Source organism: Manacus vitellinus, unplaced genomic scaffold, assembly GCF_001715985.3.
Source record: "Manacus vitellinus isolate BGI_N305 unplaced genomic scaffold, ASM171598v3 scaffold_27_pilon, whole genome shotgun sequence".
Classification (NCBI taxonomy): domain Eukaryota; kingdom Metazoa; phylum Chordata; class Aves; order Passeriformes; family Pipridae; genus Manacus; species Manacus vitellinus.
In genome coordinates this window covers 777072-800436 of record NW_021940039.1, presented here as the reverse complement: position 1 = coordinate 800436, position 23365 = coordinate 777072, and the positions used below count along the sequence as shown (strand labels likewise).

Below are 23365 nucleotides of genomic sequence, written 5' to 3'. Positions count from 1 at the left end.
GAAAAGCATGCATGTGAACACAAGGAAATACAAATTAATTGGCTTTTCACTGTCACAGATGCTGGGGCTTCCATCCCAGAAAGAGTCAGAGCCAACATATGCATCGCCTACTCGAACATATTTACTTTTAAATTTAAACTCCTCAGTTACCATCACTCCATGACAGTATCAAAATTTAATGACAGTTTATCCTAACTGTAGTTTATCTCTTAAAAATGCTTTAATCACAGGGTTGTGTTTTTACATAGTTTCTTTTATCTTCTTAATTCTCCTTTTTTAAATTTATGAATACATATATGTGCAATCAAAATACACACACATCTCCCTTTCCAGACATTTCTTTTTGTCCCATTCCCCTTCCAACAAGATGGGGTGAAGAAGGAAAACCCCAGTGAGACCCATGGCTCCTCCAGAAACTGTTTTGGAACAGTTTAAGCCATGAAATTTGACATTAGAAGTGGTGCTGACCCTGACACGTCAGAAGGTGAATTTTCAGACACAGCTCAGGTCTCTCCTCCCCGGCTGCTCCCCCAACAAAGATGAGCCCTAAGCAGAACTCCTCATCTGAGAGTCCAGGTTCTGAGGGATAACTTAAACTTTGGGTGAACAAATCTGAACCACAGGAATAATCAAGCCCCACAAACCCTGGGTCTGTAACAGCCTGTGCTCCCAGGAACCTGGGGATGGAACAGGCTCCTTTCCCTGGCCTTGGCAGCTGTAATTCCTCTGATTCTGGTCTAGAGACTAAAATATGATACGGAGACTTATTTTTATGTCCTATTCCTGTTTCTTGAAACTTTCTCTTTCCTTATTATCCAGCTTCCTGTGGCAGTGGGATAATACACTTAAACAGACCAGGAAGATTATTTTAGACTATTTTTGGTCACTTTACACATTTTAAAGAATGCAAAAAGCAATGGTTGACAGCTGTTAGGAACTTGAATGTTATTGCAAAGCAGCTGTTTTCATTTATAGAAAAAGTATTAGTCTTTCTCCAAACTCACAGAACACTGAGCTAATAACTCTCCCTCTAACCTACGGAAAATACAGGTCACGTCTGTGCAATGTTGGCAGAAGGTTTTGTTTATAACAATTAAACTTGTAGAGCATTTTGTTCTTAAAAGGACTGAGCCTTTCTGGTCCGGGGATGTTTGCAGTTGGAGGCAGCTATTAAATAATAATCAGTAGCATGTTCACCCTGCAAAGAATTTCTACCTAAAATCAGACATGATTAATCAGTTGAGACTTCTCTGTTCACAAGAAATTTCAGATGAAGAGAGGCTGACACGGACCAGGAACAGGCAGGATTATTCCAACATTTCAGCATTTTATGTTCAGTTTTGTCTCTCATCTCCTTCTAAGAACATTTGGTTTTTATATAATGACATAGATGCTTAATTTGTTTGAAAACAAAGCCTCTGCACACATTCTCTCTGCATTCTTATTTTCTTTACATTAGTATTTATAGTCCATTCAGTTGAGCTCTGGAGGAGAAGGCAACTGGCATCCCAGGGAATGTGTTTGTTGAAGAGCAGCGGGAATGAGACAGCTCACAGGCAGGGAGATAACTTCCAAGTGTACACATAGTTCCTGCACATATTTAATTTGAGAATCACCATGGCATCAAGACACATGAAGTATCAAGGATGAAGTCATCATCTCTCTTATGTTCTTAAAATCGTAATCCATGCAAACATATTTTATAGGGAATACTGAATGCAGGCTTCAGTGCAGACATAAAAAGCCTGATAAGATCTCCTTGCCTGCTGCACCCCGTGGGCTGCTGTCAGCCCCAGCCTCAGCTGAGCCATGGGATGGGAGCACAGGGCTTTGTGTTCCACCTGGGAAACACTGTGCCTTCCCTGGGCCAACTGAGCCTTCCCTGGGCCAACTCAGCCCTCCCAAAAAGCAGGATTTAAAATGCACATCTACCACAAACCAAATCCCTTATGTGTTAATAGGGGTGTTAATACACCTGAGTGTTGGTGAAAGTAAGACCACCAGATTCATTGCCCAGGAAAATCATTTCCCAATGAAGCAAATCAAATTCTAGGGATAATAGTGTTTCACAGTTCTGCAACATGATCTGTACAACCCACAAAACTTGCTCTGCCAAGCCCGAGGCTGGGATTTTTAAGCACGCCTCACAGCTACTTGCTCCAGGAGTTATTGAGACTGTAACTAATCTCTGGGGAGCAGAATTATATCAAGTACTAAAACACCCAGATCTCACTTCCAGAACAGCTTTTCAGGACTTGGTTATTACAGCTGCCCAAAATCCAGACAGCACCGTATCCGACATTTTCACTGATGAATTCCGGGAGACGGGAAGTTCTTACGCTCCCCATCTCCAGCAGGTGACTCTCCTTCTGCAGATCTGCCACACTGAGGAGAGATTTTATATTTACACTACTGGCTGCTGGAGTGCTCAGAGCAGCTGCCTCCAGGAGATGCAGGCACAGCAGGATTATACACAACAATCCTTGAACTACCTGTGGACACCAGGGTTCTCCAGGGGCTGATATCCCAGCACCTCAGCACTGCCAGGGCCATGCCAAGCCCAGCCAGGTCCCTGCAGCACTGATGGAGCTTCTAGTTCTCCTCCCACAGCCCTGCCCACCGTGGCTGGGGCACTGCCCTGTCCTCAGGCACCTTCTCTCCCATTCAGGCTATTTTCAGAAAACCCTCTCATACAAGTGATTCCTGAGCCCCCTTCATGGTGGTCCATCCCAGATTAGACCAGTCTCCTCTAGGAGCTCATCCCACAACCAGGGGTGTTTTATTTCCAGCCATGCCATAAAATATGCTTGTGCAATACACACTGCTGAGCAGGCAATAGGTTAAACAAATTGATGATAAAGTATTCGACTTCGTTAGTTTTCATTACCATAAGAAAACATCAATTACATTTTCTATTTTATGAGTGTACACAGGGGAATCCATTACAGTAAGCGAGAGGTTATATGACTCTTTCTGCTGCCTCTTTCCTCAGCAAAAAGAACAGTTTGTTTTTAGAGCCAGTGACACCAGCCCAGAGGAAGGCAAGGCACACCGGCATATCTGCACAGACAGCTCCTATCCTGATTTATCCAGCCTGGCTCCAACTAATTAAACATCTGCCTCAACGATTTCCTCTGCAGATTTATCTTCTCCAGTATGCAGCACTAACTGGTTGTTAGAGGATTTTCCCTAGCTTGCAGCCATTCCCATGTACTTCTCCCAGTTGGTTATTTGGGAACATGGTAGGAGATGATCCAGCATTCCCATTAACCTCCCACGGCTGCCTGTGGTGGGATGGGTCACCAGGCTCCCACAGCCCTGCTTCAGGACCACCACATCCTCTGGGAAAGGACTCGGGGCCATGGCTCTCTCAGCTACAAAACACCCAGGTTATTTCACCACCCACGTTTCCCCTTGACTGACTCAAAAATTATTATTTAAAAATGGTCAGAGTTCATATGTCAAAAGCCTTGAGACACTAAGAAAGGAAAATTGCAAGGAACGTGGAATAGTTTGAACAGTTTGCAATAATTCTATCTAAACAGAGCTAGGCACAGTCAGAATATTGCTTCCATTTTTTCAGGTGCCTTTCTATGAAGCAAAGGTTGTATCCCACTTCTGCCTCCTACTAACCTGTATCTTCCTGCAACAAATAATCTTTACTGGTTGAATAAAGTATTTAGGTGAAACTAATCTAGTGTTTTAGCCCTGGTCATGCTGAACAAACCCTTCCTAACTGTACCACAGGAACTCCTCAAATTCTTCCTCACCCAAAATAGCCGACCTAGGTTTGCACTTTCCTATCAACTTAGGACCAGTTTGAAAAATGTCCTGTAAGTCAGTGGTGAAAACAGGTCAGAAAGCAACTGCTTCTACCAGTGCCTGAAAACAGCACAAGCTGTAACAATAATACATTAATTTGTCCTGGGAGGGCTGGTCTGGAGGCCCATTGAAAACAGGCAGAAAAGCTCATGGGCATTTCAGCTTTATTTAACTATTCCAAAAACTTTAAATAAACACGTTCAGTCTATTTTTGGTAACGACTTTTTAAAAATCAGAACAATCAGCTTTAAAGGAAGCATTGCTGAGTGAGGAGAAATGCTTCTCCTAAATTATGTCTTATCTTTTATTCAGAACTTTGACATCCTAATCCACTGCTTAATAATGACCTGAACCACCCTGGCACAGGCCCGTGCTGTGCTAATGGTCTGATCTGCAATTCCATTTATCCCTGCATCTCCCAGTGAAAGTGAGAGGCACATCCTCTCCAATTACAAAGAATCTGGTGGTAGATGAGGAACAATGACAAAATCTTTTCCTACTCCTGCTCCAGTCTGTCTGTGTGCACGGTGGTGGCATCCTGGGTTCTCCCTGCCCTCAGCCCAGCAGCATTCCCAGCTCAGGGCAGGTGGGTCCTGCCTGGATCCAGAGGGCTGTGTGGGCAGGACCCCTCTGTGCACACAGCTGCAAGTGCTGCTGCTTTTAAGATGACAGCAAGAGCCTCCTAAGCCCCCCTGCCCCCCAAGCCTGATAAATCACACTTGTGAGTAAGGGAAGTAATGGAGAATAAGGGAAGTTTTGGATAAGGGAAGACAATTCTAATAAAAATTTCTGACTTACCAATTTAACACACAAATACCTGATCTGAGGAGGCCCTTCAGCCACGTGCCAGTATCACAGGGCAGTTCCAATAACACATCATGAGTGCTCACCAGCAGTTAAATTTATGAAACTCAGTAATTTGGGAATTCTAGCAAGAGCCTTCCCAGAGTGAGTATTCTGCTCACAGTGACCCCAGTGCATGGACCTTCCAGCTGCAAGTGGGAATTCTGGCTGTGTCTGGACACAAGTGTAACCAAAACCTGCAAACACCAACTATCCCAAAAATCCAATCACATGTTCCCACGGAAATATGCCTGTAAGTAACCAAGTGGTTTGTAGTTGTGACTTCCACTGTGGTTATAACCCCAGCAGGGGTGCTGGTCATATTTCAAAGAGGTGAGATGTCACATGGATAATTTATAAAAAGTAAATTTAAATGATTTCTTATATAATTAACCCCTGCAGCTGACACACACATGTCTACATACTCTGTTCCTGCAAAGGGTTCTGAGCAGGAGGGCCAAGGCAGCAGAAGTGACTGTATTAGCTGAAGGAACAAATGCCAGGTCCATTCCTTTGCTAAACCACTGAGCAAAAGTAACAAAATTAAAGCAGAAACAAATTTCAAATGGATAAAGAGTAAAACATCTGTTACACGAAGGGAGGAAGCAGTTTAAAGACTGAGCTAAGTGAATCCTTTAGCGACCTCCCTTCAGGGAAGGGAAATCTGACCCCAGGAAATAAATAAAAGTCACCCAAAAAGTGAACAAAAGAGGTGTTCGAAAAAACCCCACCACCATTCATCGCCGCTAACGACTTGTTCATTATGAGTGATGATGGATAAAGACTTCTCACGCTGAGATGAAATCAAGATTTATATGCATTGTTTCCTCTCCCAACTTGTGGGAAGATCATCATCATTTAATTCTATCTCTGCGGCCAGTGATGGGCATCCAGAGAGCTGGTTATCACACGGCGCAGTCAGCTGGCAAGGGCCGGGACGTGCCGTTGGCACATCTGGACGGCGGCGCCGCAGCCGAGGGTGAGCGATGGCTCCTGGCCACCCTCCAAATTGCTGCAGACTGGCGGGGCTCCTCTCCACCCCCACCAGCACTGCTCCTCTCAACCCCCCCCCTTTTTTTTTTTTACGAGAATCAGATTTTCATTGCTCCATTCAATTGCTCTTCTCTGCCATTTTTTACAGCTCTTATCGTTCCCTTGGAATATGGCCTTGAGACAGCTCATCCGTGTCCTTCACTGTGTTATCTCTTCTAACTTTTATTAAAACTTCAGCTCTCATCTGAAGATAGCTAATTAAATCCATGACAGATTATACACGCGTTTAAAAACTGCACTGAACTACTTTTTCTAAAGAGAACAGGGTTTATTTTCTTTTCCCATAGTTAAAACTGAGGGTGTATAAGGAGGTTTCATTCATTTACAAAGACAAGATCCTTATCTTTCCCCACTATATAGATGGGTTTATATTAAAGTTCCTTTGTTGCGTGACAAGACTTGGTGCAATTTCTCTCAGTAATTATTTCTTGTTGCTGGAAGGATCTCTCAGCCTTATACTTTTGAAATATATACACTAACATATATGTGAATGCACATCTACCCCCCGAAAAGAATTGCTCTAAAACAGAATTGCAAGCACTGTACATTTTCTTTTTTTAAATCCTGATATGCCTTAACTGTAACAGCACTACTTGGACAACATTGCAGAAAGTAAATTTTTCTTTTTCTCTACAAGTAACGACAAATCCTTGAAATTATTTAAAATCATACTAAGCATCATTTTCTTACATAAATTAAAAGTATATATGCAAACTCTACCATGGGCTGGACTCACTGTACTTCCACCCATCATCCCAAATTACCATGAGCTGGACTTGAATGCAAATGGCTTTGTTATTATAAATAAATATTTGCAGGAATGGATATACTGCTCTGCAGCAAACATTATGCAGCTCCTGCACTGTCAGCTTTGTGCCAGCATTGAGAACACAAACCTGTGCACAGAACTGCTGTGAGTGGGGCTGGGACACAACTCCCCCCCCCAAAACCTGTGCAGCATTCACAACAATTAAAAAGAGATATAAAATATGCTCGTGGAGAAAACACCTCGCCCTCCAGAAAATACGATAAACAACCCACCTGAGCCTCTCTGTGATCCCTTCCTTCTCTTTAAGGCCTTTTGTAAGATATCCTTCATGGTGACCTTCATACTGTCCACCTGAATAAGTGAGAATCCATGAGCAGCATTTCTGCAAGACAGATGCACATGCAGTTTTACAAAACAATCATCACCGGCAGCTCCCGCAGTCCTCGTTAGCTTCAAGCAAAGCACTCGTTAGCACACGGTTAACGAAGATGGGCTGGAAAGGGAAGTTCAAAGGAGAAACTGAGCAAACTCCCTTAGCAAGGCAAAGACAAAACCAGAGAAAATAGATTGCCATTCGAGGGGTGCGTGGATTTTCCTAATTTATTGTTATTTTTAATCACTTTGTGTTCAGCATCAGAGAGAAAGATGAGCCAATGTACCTGGGGGGCTCCTCAGCCCCTCAGGACGTGTCTGTGGAGTGTTTTACACCACATAACACAGCAGCAGTTCCCAGTGGCATTTTCATCCATGTCCCACACGTAACAAACCATTAGGGAGAAGTGGCAGAACAACCCTCAGTGAGGTGACAGCAGCTTTGCAGCACTATCAAGGTATTATTTCAATGCACTATTTTAAACCTAAGTAAGGGGCTTTCTTTGGACACATTTTCGTGAATACAATGGCACAAAATCTCCCATAAAGGTCCACGGCAGTGGGTCCTTGTCCTGGCCATTGCCCGTGGGAGAGGCCACACAGGGGGAAGGACTGCAAAGAGCACAGGGATGGCTGTGGGGGTACTGCTGCCAAACACTGAGAGGGCACCACTGGGGAAGCAGAGAAGATGACAACGTAATAGAAGAGACACTGAATTTTGCCCCTTAGCCCTCGCAGTCAGTCTCGGCTCGTGTCAGTAGATGTCACTGCAGACAGTTCCAGGGAAATCTGAGAGCTGAAGGCTCCCACTGGAGAGACTGTTCTGCATGGAAAAAAATGGTTTGCAAAGCTATTTGGGCAGGAGGAGGAGCTTTGTATCTGGCAACCAGGAATTTTAATCAGGGAGCAGAGCTCTATATGAACATCACAGCTGGAATATTTTTAAAAGCAACTGGCAGCCAAAAGCAATCCAAGCAACACAAGTATATCCTGAAAAACGAGCCCACATTACTACATGTCACTTTGAGACACAAATTCTGGGACTAGAGGTTGGAGGTCAGGTCACATCAGATGTGGCACCCCCAGCCACGCTGGGATGGACAGATGATAACTCTGAGCCCTCAGCACACGCCGAGGAGCGCTCGGAGCCGCTCAGGGGGCCTGACACTGGGGCCAGGAACCCCCTGCCTGGGCACGTGCTGGCCACAGCTCACTGTCCTGCAGCCACTCGTGCTCTGGGGGCCATCAGCCCAGCCCAGCTCTGAGCCCCACAGAGATGTCCCCCATCCCTGGTGTACAATGTCGTTTCCCTCTCCTTGGTTGTGCATTGGTCTCATCTGAATTTCATTTTCAATTCCCTTTGTTCCTGGCAAAATGAAACTGCCTAAAAGCCCCAAATTTATGTTCTCCAGACCATTTATTATTTATAACTCTATCTTACTCGTCTTCAAACCAAATATGCCCAACCTTTTCATGCACCTACTTTCCCTCTGTTCCTGCCGTGTGTTCAGTGCAGCAGGAGCAGAACTGAGCCCGTTGCTCCACAGGAGGAGGGAGTGACACTGCTGTCCTGGAACAGCCCCAGGGCACAGGGCCTCCAACCAACACTGTGCAGTGAGCAGAGACCTTCCCAAGCCCTTCACTGAGGAGCAACTCTCCCCTAAAGCTGCCATGGAGCCCCACGATGTGCACGAGCACCACACAACACCCATCCTTCGCCCAGCAGTGCCATGGCTGATCCCTCACTCCCCAAAGGCCTCACAGCTCCAGTCCCAGCTGACCTGCTGAGTGAGGTTCAGTGGATTTTCAAAAGTGAAAAACCTCTTCTACAATTATAGTTACAAAAAGGAAACTAAAGTACCTCTGCACTTTAAGCAACACAATGCTTGTCAGTGAAGTTCTACAAGAAAAGCCCTGCACACTGGACTGGGCCGTCCCAACAGCTGGTGCCTCCAGGTAATTCATACAGTGCTCTGCAACACTGACAGCAAGTTTCCAGAGAACTCCAACCAAAACACAGGGAAATAAATTAAAATACTGCAGGGGAAAAAGAAACAGCAAAGGCAAAGGAAGTCCTCCAAAACCTGCTATGGCCAAAACAACAGTCACAATTTTCTCCTTAGTACACAATGTTTTTCAACATTTTTTGCCCCAAACAGAGCAGGCACTGCAGCCCCCACCCCGGAGCAGCCCGGGTTCCTCCCAGGCACAGAGCTTCCAACGGCAGAGAGCCCCAGCTCAGGGCCACTCATGGACTGGGAACATCCTGAAAATGGAAGATTCCCTTTCAGTTCCTGACACTTCAGCTGCTAAAGAGCACAGGCTGCTGTGATCTGCTCGTGTTCCGGGCCATCCCAGCTCGGCTGATTCTTTCCATTGAGCAGCTGGCCTGAGAACTGTCAGACTGATTTCCCTGACACTCCATTACTAACCCCTGCCTGAGCCAAGGCCATTCTTTGCCTCAGAAGCTGGATCTCATCCCAGAACAACCTTTAAAAGTTTATTTTACTGATCAAAGCAAAATAAGAAACGCTCTGTGTTTTACTATATTTAGTGTGGGATCCGTAAGCGAACCCTTGGCAGGAGCAGCGAAGCTCAGAGCGCACCCGCTTTGGTGAACTCTTGGCTATTTGCTCTGGAGCAGAGCCAGAGGGTCCCAAGCCTGTCCCAGTTTAGCCACTCGACTCTCCCTTCCCCTGCCCTGGCTCGCTCAGCACTGGTTTCCCTCTCACAATGCACCAAGGAACATCAATTCAGCATTTCAGCACTCGGCAAACCCACACATCTGAGCCGAGGGTGGATTTAAGCCCAGACCAAAGAGCTCCTGCCGTCATCCTGGGGCCAGGCCAGCGTGTCAGAGCACGCTTCCTGTGCTCAGAGAAGCAGCCCCACAGAACCACAGAACAGTTGGGTTTGGAAGGGACCTCTGGACATTATCCAGTCCAACCCCCTGAAGCAGATGACACAGGTGGGTTTTGAATGTCTCCAGAGAGGGAGACTCCACACCCTCCCTGGGCAGCTGTTCCAGTGCTCTGCCACCCTCCATGGAAAGAAGTTCTTCCTCATGTTGAGGTGGAACTTCTCGTGGTTTAGTTTCTGGCCACTGTTCCTTGTCCTGTAGCTGGACACACCATCAGGGTGTCCCAGAGCCACGCTCTGCACCAGGTTGTCTGGAACACCACTGATCCACCACACCCTCCACTGTGTGACCAGAGCACAGGAAGCTCTGCTGGAGAAACACCAACCTCACCTTTCCACACCCTGGTGCACTGCACTGACCATGGGCATGGACTGTCCTCACTCAGCCCAGTCCCAGCATATCCTTAATTGCAATTACAAACAACCTGTTTTACCTCACTCTGCTAAGGTGTGATACCTTTATTTTAAGTGAACACACTGAAAACAGGACAGACAAGCAGATTCTGGTCAATCAATTAAAAGTGCTGCTGGCAAATTGGAAGCCAAAGAAATTCCTTAGCTTGTATTTTCTGTCATTTTGCAAAAACATACCTGGGTGACAAGGTTAAATCAAGCAAAGGAAATCCCTGGCACTTATCATCCACAGGCATTACTGATAAATTGTGCAGTGGAGGAATAAAGGATTACCTTCTGTATTTTTTCATTACACTTTTCTTTTGTTACAGAATACATAAATCCATTGTGGCACAATGTAATATGTATCATCGTGCTACACCTGTGGACGTTTCATAACGGCTGCCATGTCTGTGCAGTCAGGAATGATAAGTGAACCACCCGTGAATGTTAATGATAGTGATCATTCTGCGGTAACTTGGCTTTCCATCTTCTTTTACAGCCTCGGCGCCGGAGCCAGGGTGGCAAGGTTCAGGAGAGGGAGAAGGAAACAGCAGCAGAGGCAGGAGCTGACGCTGGGCTCCGCTGGGGGCACGGAGCTGAGGTGCCATGGGAACAGGCAGGGTCCCTCCACGGGCTCCATTCGTACCACAGAATAAAACAACCAACACTGGAAGGACAAAAGGCTTCTGTTCTGAACGAGAAACGAACTTTTCCAAAAGCTCCTTTCCGACCTGGAGCGATTTTTAAAATCGTTGGTTGGTTAGATTTTTTTTTTTAATGCAGAAGTGGAATTTATTTTCCAGAAGTGGAATTTATAGCACTTGAAGCTCACTGCAAAACCAGCTGGCATGGCTGGAAGTGCCCGGGAGTGACTAATAACGATTTCCACTTGATCAGCACAAAGTCAGAGTTAAGACTAAAAATCCCAGCTGACGCAATAGACTTAACTTAAGCTGGGTAATTTTTAAGATAAAGTGCACAGTGATAGGAATCAGAACTATGCCAGCCATAATTTTTCTTCTGAGCCTAAATGATCTGCTTTTGTGCATCTCAGGTTGGTCTTGGATAGCTCTGTGCACTACTGAGTTTAACTGGCTGCATTTTGACACCACTGTAACTGTCCTTAGACCTCTGACAAGTCATTTGACCCCTTTCTTGGGGTCCCACCCCTCCCTCTCCACTCTCCTGGGAGCCACCTTCTTAACTTTGGCATCTACACTAACTATCTTAAATTTGCATGTCATGAATATTCTAAACTGTACTTTGGAGATTACCCACCCCCCTGTAACAAACTGGGAAGAGGCCTTTTGGGGAGTGCTTCTGTAGTCCAAGGAAAAACACATTTCAGAGCTTTGAGCTGAATTTGTAAATGCACATTTTAAAAAGGTTTCAAATCTTAAACTATTGGGTATGGCAGGGGTGCTGCTTTGAAAATTTGTATATAATAGTCAAAGCAATTTAAGCATAATATCAAAACAGAAAAAAAGTGCTACAGAGCAGAGGATCTGCATGCCAAATTTGCTCTGTGTGCCAACTGGCAGCTGAGCCACAGCTCCTCGAAACACCACTAGACTGAGTATGTCAAGTCGCAATAATAAAATTTCCAAGGGAAAAAGCCCTAATAATGGTACAGATTTATTTTAAGCCTTTCAGGTATGACCTCACCATCTCAAGAAGTCCATATTTCCATGGATGTGGTGCTTTGTTTGCCTCCTCCTGACAAAGGCCCTCGCCATCAGAGCAGGCTGTGTGCGAGCAGCGCGTCTGACATTGCACACAGCTCTGCTTTCCACAACAGCCACCTTCCAAAAACACAACTCGCTAGACTAATGGGCAGGGAGAAGCCAGAATGACTGCCCTCCGTCTTCTCCTTGTGTAACTTTGCCAGAGTCCTTGGAACTTGCCAAATTCGGTCATGCCTGCTTAGCTTGCTCGACTGATTGTGCCAGAAAAGAAAATAAGACACAGATGTATTTGAGCTCTTTGAGATGCCAGTAAGAGCGACAGCTAATGGCTTCATTTCGACCCTCCCCTACCAGCTGGGCACAGGTGGGGGGATAATGAGGTCCCTCTCCCTAATCAAACTCAATTATTTACTACTCTGTACAGCCACAAAGACATTCACATCCAGCTCTGAATATAAACTGCACTGTGGGCTACTTCCAGCCACTGCCTCTGGGTATTTATAACTAACTCAAGTGGCTCAGAGTTTGCCTTGGCAGGAATTGAAGTGTATAAAGTTCTGCAAACTGTTTCTGCTCAAACATGTCCCGCTGAAACGGGGTCCCTGGCGGGGTTCCACCGCTGTCAGCTCGGCAGCCGCACAACCTCTGAACGTCCGTCCAACACGGGACAGGGAGAGGGGAGATGAACCACGGCTCCAGCATGGAGCTGCTCACAGGCATCAGCATCCTTCAGCACTGACCCAATATTAATAAACATCACAGGTCACAAGGCTGACATGGCAGCAGCTGAAATACTTCAGCATGAGAAGGAAAAAAAGAGATGCGAAATACAAAATCACAATTACGTGCACCAGTAGGGTGACAGGGGAGCAAGAAGACATAGAAATTGCAAAAAATCCCTACCAAAATAAGACAGTATGCACATTTAAACTCCCAGAGATAACAACCTTTTGATCAAGAGAAGATCAAGTAAGTCTCCATTCTAGGTGACACATTAAAAATCCTAATTTCAACCTATTTACACAGGAAGCAAAAGTAAATTCAAATTAACAGGAACAACCAAACTGGTTGAGCACTTTTGGAAGAGCACTGCTTATGATGCAGTTGTCCTATTTCTCCTCAGCAGCACCTCCCAGGCTATAAGAAAGCTCCTCACATCAGCACAAATGATAGTAAACTAAAAGATTTTGCATTTCTTTCGTAGGATCTGCAGCTGGACTTTAATCCTGCTCCAAGCTCCAGCCAGAGCACTGCTGGCCAGGCCAGGATCCCATCAGGGCTCTGGGCTCACAGAGGAATGTTGGTTCCATCTCCCCTGAGCCAACCTCCAAACTCTGAACCCACATGTGCTCCCTGCATTGAATTCCAGTCCCAATTCAGGGGGTGACTGCGACCCCCAGACCAAAACGGGCCTCAGTGCTCCTGGGGAGGCTGCTGTGCTTCCTCCCTGCACCCCCCCACCACTGCCTCGACCTTCAGGAACTTACTGTAAATACTGTGGCCACAATATTGTATTTCCCAATGTCCCAGTGCAGTGGAACAAAGTGAACGTGGCCTTTGGGAATACACATGGGATTGCTGACAATGGCTTTCAGTTGGATGCTTTGGACCATCTCTAAGAAACACAGTATATAATAAAAAATAGAAAAACTAATTAAATAGGGTAGAATTTTTTTGAAATGTCTGATTATTCACAACTGGAAGCAGCTGTAGTATTAAGAAATCTAGGTGTTGTCCAATAACCAGGAAAACTCTATTAGCATTTTCATTTTGAGAGCTCCAAATATGAAATATTTTTCCCAAGTAAGAAGTGGTTTATGCTCCTGGTATTTTGTTACAGTAATTAAGGCCTTCTGACGGCTTAGAAGATTTTTCAGTCACAAGTAAAGAAAAATAAAAGTGATCAAGCACAGTATGTATCCCTACTTCACTGATAAGAACAGAGCAAATTCTTCTTGAGCTACAAGCCAGACAGCTCAAGTCTCAGGGGTGGATGGGGTCTTCCTCAACAAAATTCTTTTGGACTTTGAAGAGGAATCTCCAGTCCTACTCCAACTGGCATGCTTGGTTACTGCTCATTTCTCTCCTCAACTACTGCATTGTTATTAAGCCACTCAGCAACTATTTGTTCCAAAATCACTTGCTTTTTTAGTCCACTAACCAGTCTGAAAATACAAATTCACTACTTTGTCTATTGGGCTTTGAAAGAAGAATTTGAAATCTCCTGTGTGGAAAACCAAACACCATGAATACACCTTTTTTTTCCTGCTAAAATTCAATACACTTTTCCAAAATAATTAAAAGTCCCTTGCAAGATCAGTTCTTAATGTCTTTTGAAAAGGGCTCTGGATATCCAACATGAATGACTTTGTAATTTAAACTCTCTGAAGCTGTTACATCTTTTCCAGCCTAAATGCTCAATGATTCTATACACATTATTTCATTTATTATTCAGAACAGATTTTTCATAAATAAGCAGCATGGCTGGAGCAAAATGAAGATTATGAACTCAGATATTGTGCAAATTCCAAATATTTTCTAGTGGGAGTGTAACAGCTCAGTGTTCTCCACTGATCACATGCAGAGGGGCTGATTTTCTTCTCTGCTGTTTCAGACCCCCTGTGATGGTCCCACCTGAGCTGTGCCAGCCACGTTTGATTTTCCACCTGCCTGGTGACAGAGCCCAGAGCGGGGCATCACCCGCAGGGAGGGGTATCACCTGAGGAGAGGGGCATCACCTGAGGAGAGGGGCATCACCTGAGGAGCTGGGCATCGCCTGCAGAGCACCCCCATAGAGGCAGCCCCGAATTTTGGTAACCCCAGGGGAGGGAAGGCAGAGCAGCCCCCAGGCTGGAGGTGCCCCGGGGCAGAGCAGTCCCAGCCCGTCCCGCACTCACATGCGCACGAAGAGCGACTGCTTGGCCGCCAGCCCGGGCGACGAGTACTTCTCCACCAGCGCCAGGGTGCTGAACCCAAACTTGTGAATGGGCTCGTTGGAATCCAGCGGGGGGAAATCCGTGTCCACCTCCCCGTCGTCCTCGGCGATGTGCAGGCAGTAGGCATTGACGTTGTCACTGCAACACACACAGAGCAGGGTCAGTGAGGGCCCGGCCCAGGGCAGCCACCGACCCCAAACACTGGGGCAGAGGCACCTGCAGGGGAGGAACACCCTGACAGACACTGAGGACACCACAGAACATGGCCCAAAAGTCCCAACGTATCCTGCTGCCACGTGAGTTACAGCAAAAGTAGCCAGCCTTCATCATTAACTGCACTACAAGCAAGATCTGACAGTGATTAAAATACACTAAAGTCCATAAAAGTTTCATGACTTCATAGAAAAGTTGGGAGTCATATTTCTCCATTTGTTAAAATTTATTTATTTATATGATGACTACATTTCAGAACTAAAGGTGAACAAACAGTCTGTGATTTTTCACAGATCAAACAACTGTGAAAGTTTAGGGTCTGTAGGCTGGAAAGGCAGAGAGTGCTCTCAGGCAGGTAAACAGGGTCATGAACTATTGGAAAAGTAAAGTATCTGTCCAACCCAGCAGCAATGATTAGCAGAAAAGTTACCTTTTCTAAGTGTCTAAGAAGTCGAGTCACTAAAGGCAGTTAAGAATTAATAAAGACCAACAAGCAGGACTAACTAACACAGAAAGTTGTAACAGATACAGTGTGGGAAATAAAGAGCTGAGCCTCTTTCTTTACACAGATGAAAAGCCCACAGGGAAACAACTATCTATAGCTACCAAACAGGTATTAATCAAAATTTCCCAACATTGAAATCTATTTCAACTGTCACTTCAATTTAAATTATTGACCCAAAAATAAGTATTCTTTCTAACTGTAAACTTGCCAGCACTCAGGCCTTTCCCCAGCCACGCAGAAGAGCTGGAGGTGCACGTGGCAGTGCATTTCTAAACTCTGCAGCTTAAATTCAGAGTTTTAATTGCATGATTGATGCTTAAATTAATTAATTGTAAAGTGTATGCTAATTGTTTAATTGGTTGCTTGATCTATATAGATCATTTTTTGAATTAAATGAGTTGATTTACAAAGTTTATTGATTGGATGTGACAATGAATTATTTCACTGACTACCTGATTTGCAGTTTTCTCAATTAATTCACAAACCTTTGGTTGCAACTGTGCTTTATTGAGGGTGCTTAGTCCAGGTGATCTATAGGCACCTTGTCATGACTAAGACATTTATTATGGAAAACAGGGAATAGTGATGCATTGCTGTTAATGTAAGGTGCAAATTTGCTAACAAAAAGGTATTTCAGCAACATTCATTACCCTGAATTTTGAAAATTCTGAGATACTAGTGAAGAAACTTTCCTGAGCTTCTGGACTGTTATCAAGTCCTGGAACACTGATGCAGAATTAATTTTTAACTTCTAGAGTTAAAGAAACTTTTGGAGGAATGGGTAAAAGGCAGTGCTGGGAGAGAATTGGGAAGCACTGGGCTTGGAGCCCACAGCCTGGGGCCATGTGTCTGCACCGTGGCCAGGCTTGTAGGAACAAGCCAAAAAAAAGGCCACAATAACTCACATACATCAGATTCTACTCTGTAATGGGAAATGCCTGGCATGATTTTTGGATCTTTCTCTTACTCTAGTTAGATTTCTATGAATCATAGAATCAGAGCACAGTTTGAGCTGGAAGGGAACTTAAAGCTCATCTCCTTCCATCCCCTGCCATGGGAGACATTGTCAGTTAAATCCCATAAAATAAAGGGGTTACAAATGTCTTCAATGATGGGCTGGGCTCCTGAGCATTAACACAGACATTGTCACAAATGGTTGAAAAACAGAAGTCCAATGGGTAAAACTTCTGCACCTTGGACCTCCATCAGGCTGAGATCAAAGTCAGGAACAAGCTGAGCACAACAATTGAGAGATGCAACAGCATCTAAAAATAGCAACTGTATTTGAATTGTGCATCTCACTATTGATTTCTTCCTAGAAGGAGATTTGGTTTATTTTTTGCAGGCAGAATCATTCCAGCATATCTGTTAGGGGCTGGCAAGAGAAAGGTCCACTGGGTTACAACCCAAGTTCATTTATAAGAGGCCAGGGACAGGGTTGCTAACACTGTCAGTGGTTCCTTGTATCGAGACTGAATACAGACAAATATAATACAATTATAATAAAAAAGGCAGCCTAATTGAATACAGAATGCTCTCAAAGCTGTCAACTAGTGCTCACTCACTTCAGACTCTTATATCTACCTTTTAGGAAAAAGAATTAAGCAGTAATATATTATTTTCTTAAAGACAGAGGGGTTGTTTTTTTTAATTACAAAGTCTACAATCTCCTCTCTACTCTCACACAGTGTCACTAGTAGGTATAGTTGTCACTCCACATGCCTTGTGTACCATTTCTCAGGCATTCTCTGTAGATATTTCAGTGAAGTGTCACAATGATCCCCATTTTGTCTTTTTACACTCTCACCTGACTGAATCAGGAACAAATGGCCAGTGTAGAATGGGCACCCTACACGAGCTCTTTCCTTACTTGGAATATGAGAATTAGGTTATAGTTAAATCAATCCTTGCTCCAGGAGTGGCAGTCAGCAATGCTAAAAAAAGATGATGGAGACATGAGAAATAATTAAGAACCTACAAGAAAACAAACTACTTGGAATCTCAAGGCTCTGCCCCTTAATCTGAGCATTTGTCCCCAGATTCTCCACTGCTGCTGTGTCTAACACATGTTCTGGGGAACTCACGCCTCCATTATTTATTTTATTCTATCTGCCCTGAATTTGATTACATTGGACAGCCTCCTTGCTCATGATCACTCTTTGACACATCATAACATCTTATCCTTCAAGGCAGACAGTGAAATTCATTTCCTCCCACTGCTGCCTTCAGCTGTGGGCAGTGATGGTTCATGGAACACTCTCCTCATGTTCTGTCTGAGGTGTGCTGTGCTCCTGAAAAATATGTGTGTGTCCAAAGACTGACATTAATGTTGTCTTACTCATTAGAAAATAACCTAATCATACCTAAAGGACACTCTTTTGAACTTAAGATATAATGAACAGAAATTAATAACAGCAAATTAAATGGCACTGTCTACGAATACTTTTATATTTCTTTTCCAGTGTAAAAAAATAACAGATCAAATCAAAGTGTTTGACCTCAGAAACATCTCATCTGTCTGTTGAGAAGATCTAAGGGAAAACCTATATCCAAAGCAACAATATTCATGAAATTGTTTTCAAGAGGGGTTCTTTCCTGTGTGCCTTGTATCTATGGAACAGAAATCACCAAATCCTGGTGGGAGCTCAAGCAACCTCCCAGCACCTCCCTATCCCTTCACAACTGTGCTACAACAGCAGATAAGACTACTGAGGTCTCAAGTGCTCCTGAAAAATGCTAAAAGAGCAAACTGTAAAATTCAGGACCCACCCCATTCATCCAATATTCCAGGAACAACAACGAATTGAAATTTGTCTCATATAGAAAAACCCAAACAAAACCATCAACCTCCTTTGCACCAGAGATATCCCTGCCAGCAACTGCTTCTGAGAACTCTATAATAAACTATTTTAAGTTCTTATTTTATATTCTATGACCCAGCAAAACCAGCAGTATTTTACAGGACTGTTTTAAAACAAAAGCTGCTCAGGTGAGGGGCTCTGAAGAACCTGTTTATGCATCTCATGTCACCTGCCAGGATAAAGGAACAGCTCTCACTAAACACCAACAGTACTCCAGCACAGCAAAAGGACTTACAGAGGAGTTCTGGACTGTATTTGACATCTGGTGATCTCAGCCATTAAGAACACTACCCAAAAATAGATGGGACATGGAATAACAAATGCCTCTGTGGTAACAAAAGACATAAGGTTTGCATTATTTTTCCATAGTTTTGAAGTTATGATTCATTTACAGATCCAAGGTTTCCCACTGATCATTAACCAGCCCCCAGCAGTCAAATCAAAGAGCCATGGCTGGAGGTGCCCGTGTGCTGCTCAGAGGGAAACACCGACAAACGTGAACGTGCTCTCTCTAAGATTCAGCTATCAAAACACTGACATGGAAATCCATTTCATTATGCAAAAAGGCTGCAGAGGAGAAATTCAGAGGTAAAGAGGTAGTAAAGAAAGAGCATTACTTCAGTTTGGGTTCCCGTCCCTCACTTGTATATTGCCAGCAGATGAGCCCGATCAGGTCGTGCACTTTGGCATTGGCGATGGTCACCACTGTCATGGGCTGCAGCTTGTCTTGGCTTGTGTGCAGTGGGAGGTAGACATCAATTTTTTTGGTTGCCGTTGTACCAACGTGGCCCTGTCGAGAAAGTGTATTTTATTAGAAAAGTGTGACAGAGTTAACACAAAATCTGGGCAGAGGGAACTCTCCTCAGCAGGAAAACTAAAATACTCTACTACGGCTTGAAAATGGAAGAAGCTTGAACATCTAAATTCCAATTCTTTCCCTGCTGTTTATCTGTAAAAAGGACATGAAATATTTGGCCATGATTTCACAGATTTTCATAAAGAGCCTGAACTTCACTACAGGATCCCATGCTCCTGCAGGATCCAAAAAATCCCAAATACTTGCAGGATGGGGAGGAAGTCCCATCAAGCCAACCTAAGACTTCCAAACTGCACTACCCTTGTTTCTACATTTCTGCTCTTTTCTGCAGTTTTCCCCCACTACTTGAGAAGCTCTCAGCCCTCTGGAGGGAGCAGAACTACCCAGCTATCAAGGCTTGACCGTGGCTTGCCAAGAGAAGAACAAAATCTCACATACAACTGAGCCTGAACTGTTCTGAACTGTTTGAAGACAACCAAGAAAAATTAATTAATACTGGGATTTATTGGAACTTACTACATTAAAAAAATCTATTTGGCACTGTGGAGATTGACAGTTAAATAAACCATAAAATACACAGCAACAGAGAGATCTATAAAGTTTGTCTTACAAGAAAAAAATGTTTAATCCACTGCAGGTAGGACTGCAGCTTTAACCCAGAAATCTTTTAAACAGACAAAAGATTGCACATTCTGATGCCATCTTCCAAAGCACCCAAAGTAACTCTCTGTCTCCATCTCTCTCCATACACACAAGGGCCTTGAGAGGAGAAAGTGTTTCTTGAATTAATCACTTGGAATTCTAAGTAACAGAATAAAAGGATTCAGTGCTATAAATCTATAATGAGAGCATAAAACAGGGAGTTAAATGCCATGTGCTAATTTCAATATATTGTTAAAAACCATTTGATCCTTCAGTGTGATTATAAATTAGAGAAGTAATAGGAATTTAAAGATTCAAGTTATTCATACTGGCATAGCTAAAAGTATTAGTAAAATCCATTCTAATATAATGAATTTGTTTTTTAAGAAAGCATTTCTATAGTGCAGATACCTCCTCTTCCCATGTTTTAGGGTAAGAAGAAATTGGTTTTGCTCATTCAAAGGAGGGGTTAGGTTTGTAATAGAATATGGGACATTCCTTCACTTTGTTTGGATAAACCTTAACAAGCCTTTGGGAGAGCTTGTGTGCCCAGGACCCTCTGGGACACCACCCATGGTCTTCTGAAATCATGAACACAACAGAGCTACAGCTGCCAAAAAACATAAGGCTGGGTTTCTTCCTTGCAATCTCTCTTGCTTTTCTACTTCCAGGACCTTTCTGAAGAGTAACTAAACTGGTACCAGGTGATGAACTGCCTTTCTTTGCCCAGGTGCAGGCACCACCCCGGGGTGCACACGAGGCTGTGCTGGTGACACTGTGGTGCTGAGCAGAGACACCAGAACAGGAGAGCTGGGGCTGCAGTGGACTGGCACGGGAGGGAGCAAAGAACAGCTACCCAGGAAACTAATGGGACTCCTTGGCATGCCAAGTCAGCTACATACATAAATCCAAGGAGGGCAGAATCGTAAGTAATGCTGGGTCCTGACAATGGAAAATCCAAGAAAAATGGACAACCAGATGTGAGAGTTGATGCCAAGGCTACAACTGACACACCCAGTGTCAAGCCAGGGAGCAGACAAACGAGGCAGGGACTGGATCTAACAACCAAAGGTTATCCCTCAGCCACTGCACAGACAGCTGTTCTATAAACTAATAATCCAAACCATGTATTTATAAAACAACCCTGTTCAGGACCTCGGTCTCCAGCTATCACAAATTCCACGGTAACTCTCCCTGGGCTTCCTCTCTCCTTTGCCCCACACCATGTGGTACTTACTTTGTGTTTCCTGTTTTTAACTAAACTTTTCCTTGTTCTTCCCCATCTCTAAATCTCCTCTACCTCCTCCATTAGAGCTATCCTTTTCTTTTACTCACAAACACTCAAACAGGAGCACCAAAACTCATACACCTCTGAGGATTCCAACCACCCTTCGAGCAAGGGGAGCAATCCCAACAGAGCAGGCCTGGGAGATGGCTCAAGGCACCACTGCTACACTCAAGGGCTTTAAAAAAGTGAGTGAAATATTTTTATTAATTAAAGGTCTGTAAAGCAGATTGCCATAAGGTATTAGAGAGGTTGAAACCTGAGATGTGAAGCCAATTAGACTTTCTAGCAGTCCATTGTCACATTGGGTGGGAAACACTGGTATGAACAGTGATTAGTCTCCGTGGCCAGGAGTCTGAGCCACGCTGGATTTCACCAGAGATAACCTGTGGGTTTTACACAGGGCTGGAGTCTCCTCTCCAGGAGGAATCACTCAGACCCAGACCACAGGCACTGCTACAACCATAATCACTTTCTGCTTCCAACTAAAAACTATATTCCAAGTGGAAATGCTGAGGAGATCTAGAAGATAAAGGACAATTACTGATATTCAAAGAGGCAGGATCAAACTTTATTAATAGATCCAGTATAAAATTCAATGGAAAATCTATTCAGGGCCAGGGGCCTTACCATTTGGAGTTTCCTTAATAGCCTCCAATAAATCTGGGAAGCATAAAGGGGCTGTTAAATTAACATTTTCCTGATCTGTCACCTGTGGCACAGTTAATTTGTCAAAAAATTCTTTTAGCTTGTCACTGGACACTGTATATTCTGACAAATGAAGTCTGGAATAAAATTGACAAAATATCTCGTTAATTTTCTAGGAAATCACAAATCTGATTCCATTAAGCTTTTATTGTTAGAAATGTTATATCCCACCAGTCCTTTAAGGAAGTGAGGAGTAACTGGATATACCAAAAATGTACTATAAATCATAGAAAATTTTTCAAGTATTTTTATTGATGGATTCTTTTAAGGTTCCTTGATGCTCTCCTACAGTATGTTAAATTTAAACAAAAATAAATATTTAAACTCCATCAATTCTTTCAACTCAAAATGTCCTTCTAAGATTTAAAATCAACTTTTAATCAAAGTCCAGGAGGGAATGTATCCCTCCCTCCCACACCAGATGATGTATATCTGATGTATATTGTGTGACCACTGTCCATTCCCAGGATAACTTACTCCTAAACATAGTTCTGAAGCACCTGCAGAACAGGGAGCACAACTGTGTGTGCTGTGTCCTTCTCACTTCTGCTCTGCTTCACCACACACCACGGCACAATATTAAAACAAAGTCCATAAACATTTCTGAGAGAAAAGTGATTGATTTTCAACACTAATAATTTACTGCCTCTTCCTGCACAATAGAGTTCTGTGACTAAATGTTATATCACTTTAAGATTAGATGTTCTAATGATATAATGCAAAGATTTTACTGAATCATTATTTAGTGGGAGTCATAAAAACCTCTTAAAATTAATCTTTCATGCACATCTAGCTTATCCAAAGTTAGCATTTAATTAGATGGCCTTGGCACGAATGAGCTTACTACTTTATTTGCTCAATCAGTATACGTCTCTTCAGTAATTATAATTAATTCAAGTCATTGACTCACCTCCCAGCAAACAACACTAAACACTGCACAAAATGGAAACAAATGCTTCTCCTTTCCCAAATGCAAAATGTCTTCTCACTTTTAAACTCAGTGAAATGTTTTTTGGTTTAGGTGACTCTGTAATCCAGCAATCACTTTCTGAACATAACTTACATATGTATTTAATCAACATACAGGAAATATATGAAGGAGAAAAATAGAAATATATTAACTCAGCATTTACAACACATACAAAAGTTCTAATGGATCAGAGCATGGATGTTTATAGCAAAACAAGGGACTGTATTTTTCTAAGATGATCACTGAAAAGCATCATTTTCTAATCTTTTGACTTGAAAAAAATTAAAAAACTTAGACCAATTATTTCTTTACCGAAATAAGTGGAAATAAAACAGTCAGTCATATTAACTCATAAGCAAAACAGCTTTAGAGAGGCTGAGTAGACAAAGAAGGGTCATCTAAAAGAAAAGATGACAATTTTTTTTTAAGTTTGGATGATCAAATACCTTAAAAGCCTTCAGTAAGCACATGGTAGAAACCCTCAGAATGAGGCACAATATTCCAGACCCGCTGGCACACAGCTCTGAGCAGACAGGTGGGAGCAGAGCAGGATGCTGAGCACACCCACG

General features: G+C 43.5%; 1 protein-coding gene across 1 annotated transcript in view; it reads right to left on the bottom strand.

Annotated features, from left to right (window-relative positions):
• Nucleotides 1-23365, bottom strand: part of MAPKAP1 (MAPK associated protein 1) — an 81027-nt gene that overhangs the window by 31607 nt on the left and 26055 nt on the right. Inside the window, exons 6-8 of the mRNA XM_018074374.1 lie at nt 18992-19164; nt 14757-14933; nt 6760-6869 (exon numbers count right to left, since the gene is read on the bottom strand). Of these exons, the coding sequence (XP_017929863.1) occupies nt 6760-6869; nt 14757-14933; nt 18992-19164 (460 nt within the window). The remainder of the gene's footprint in view (nt 1-6759; nt 6870-14756; nt 14934-18991; nt 19165-23365) is intronic.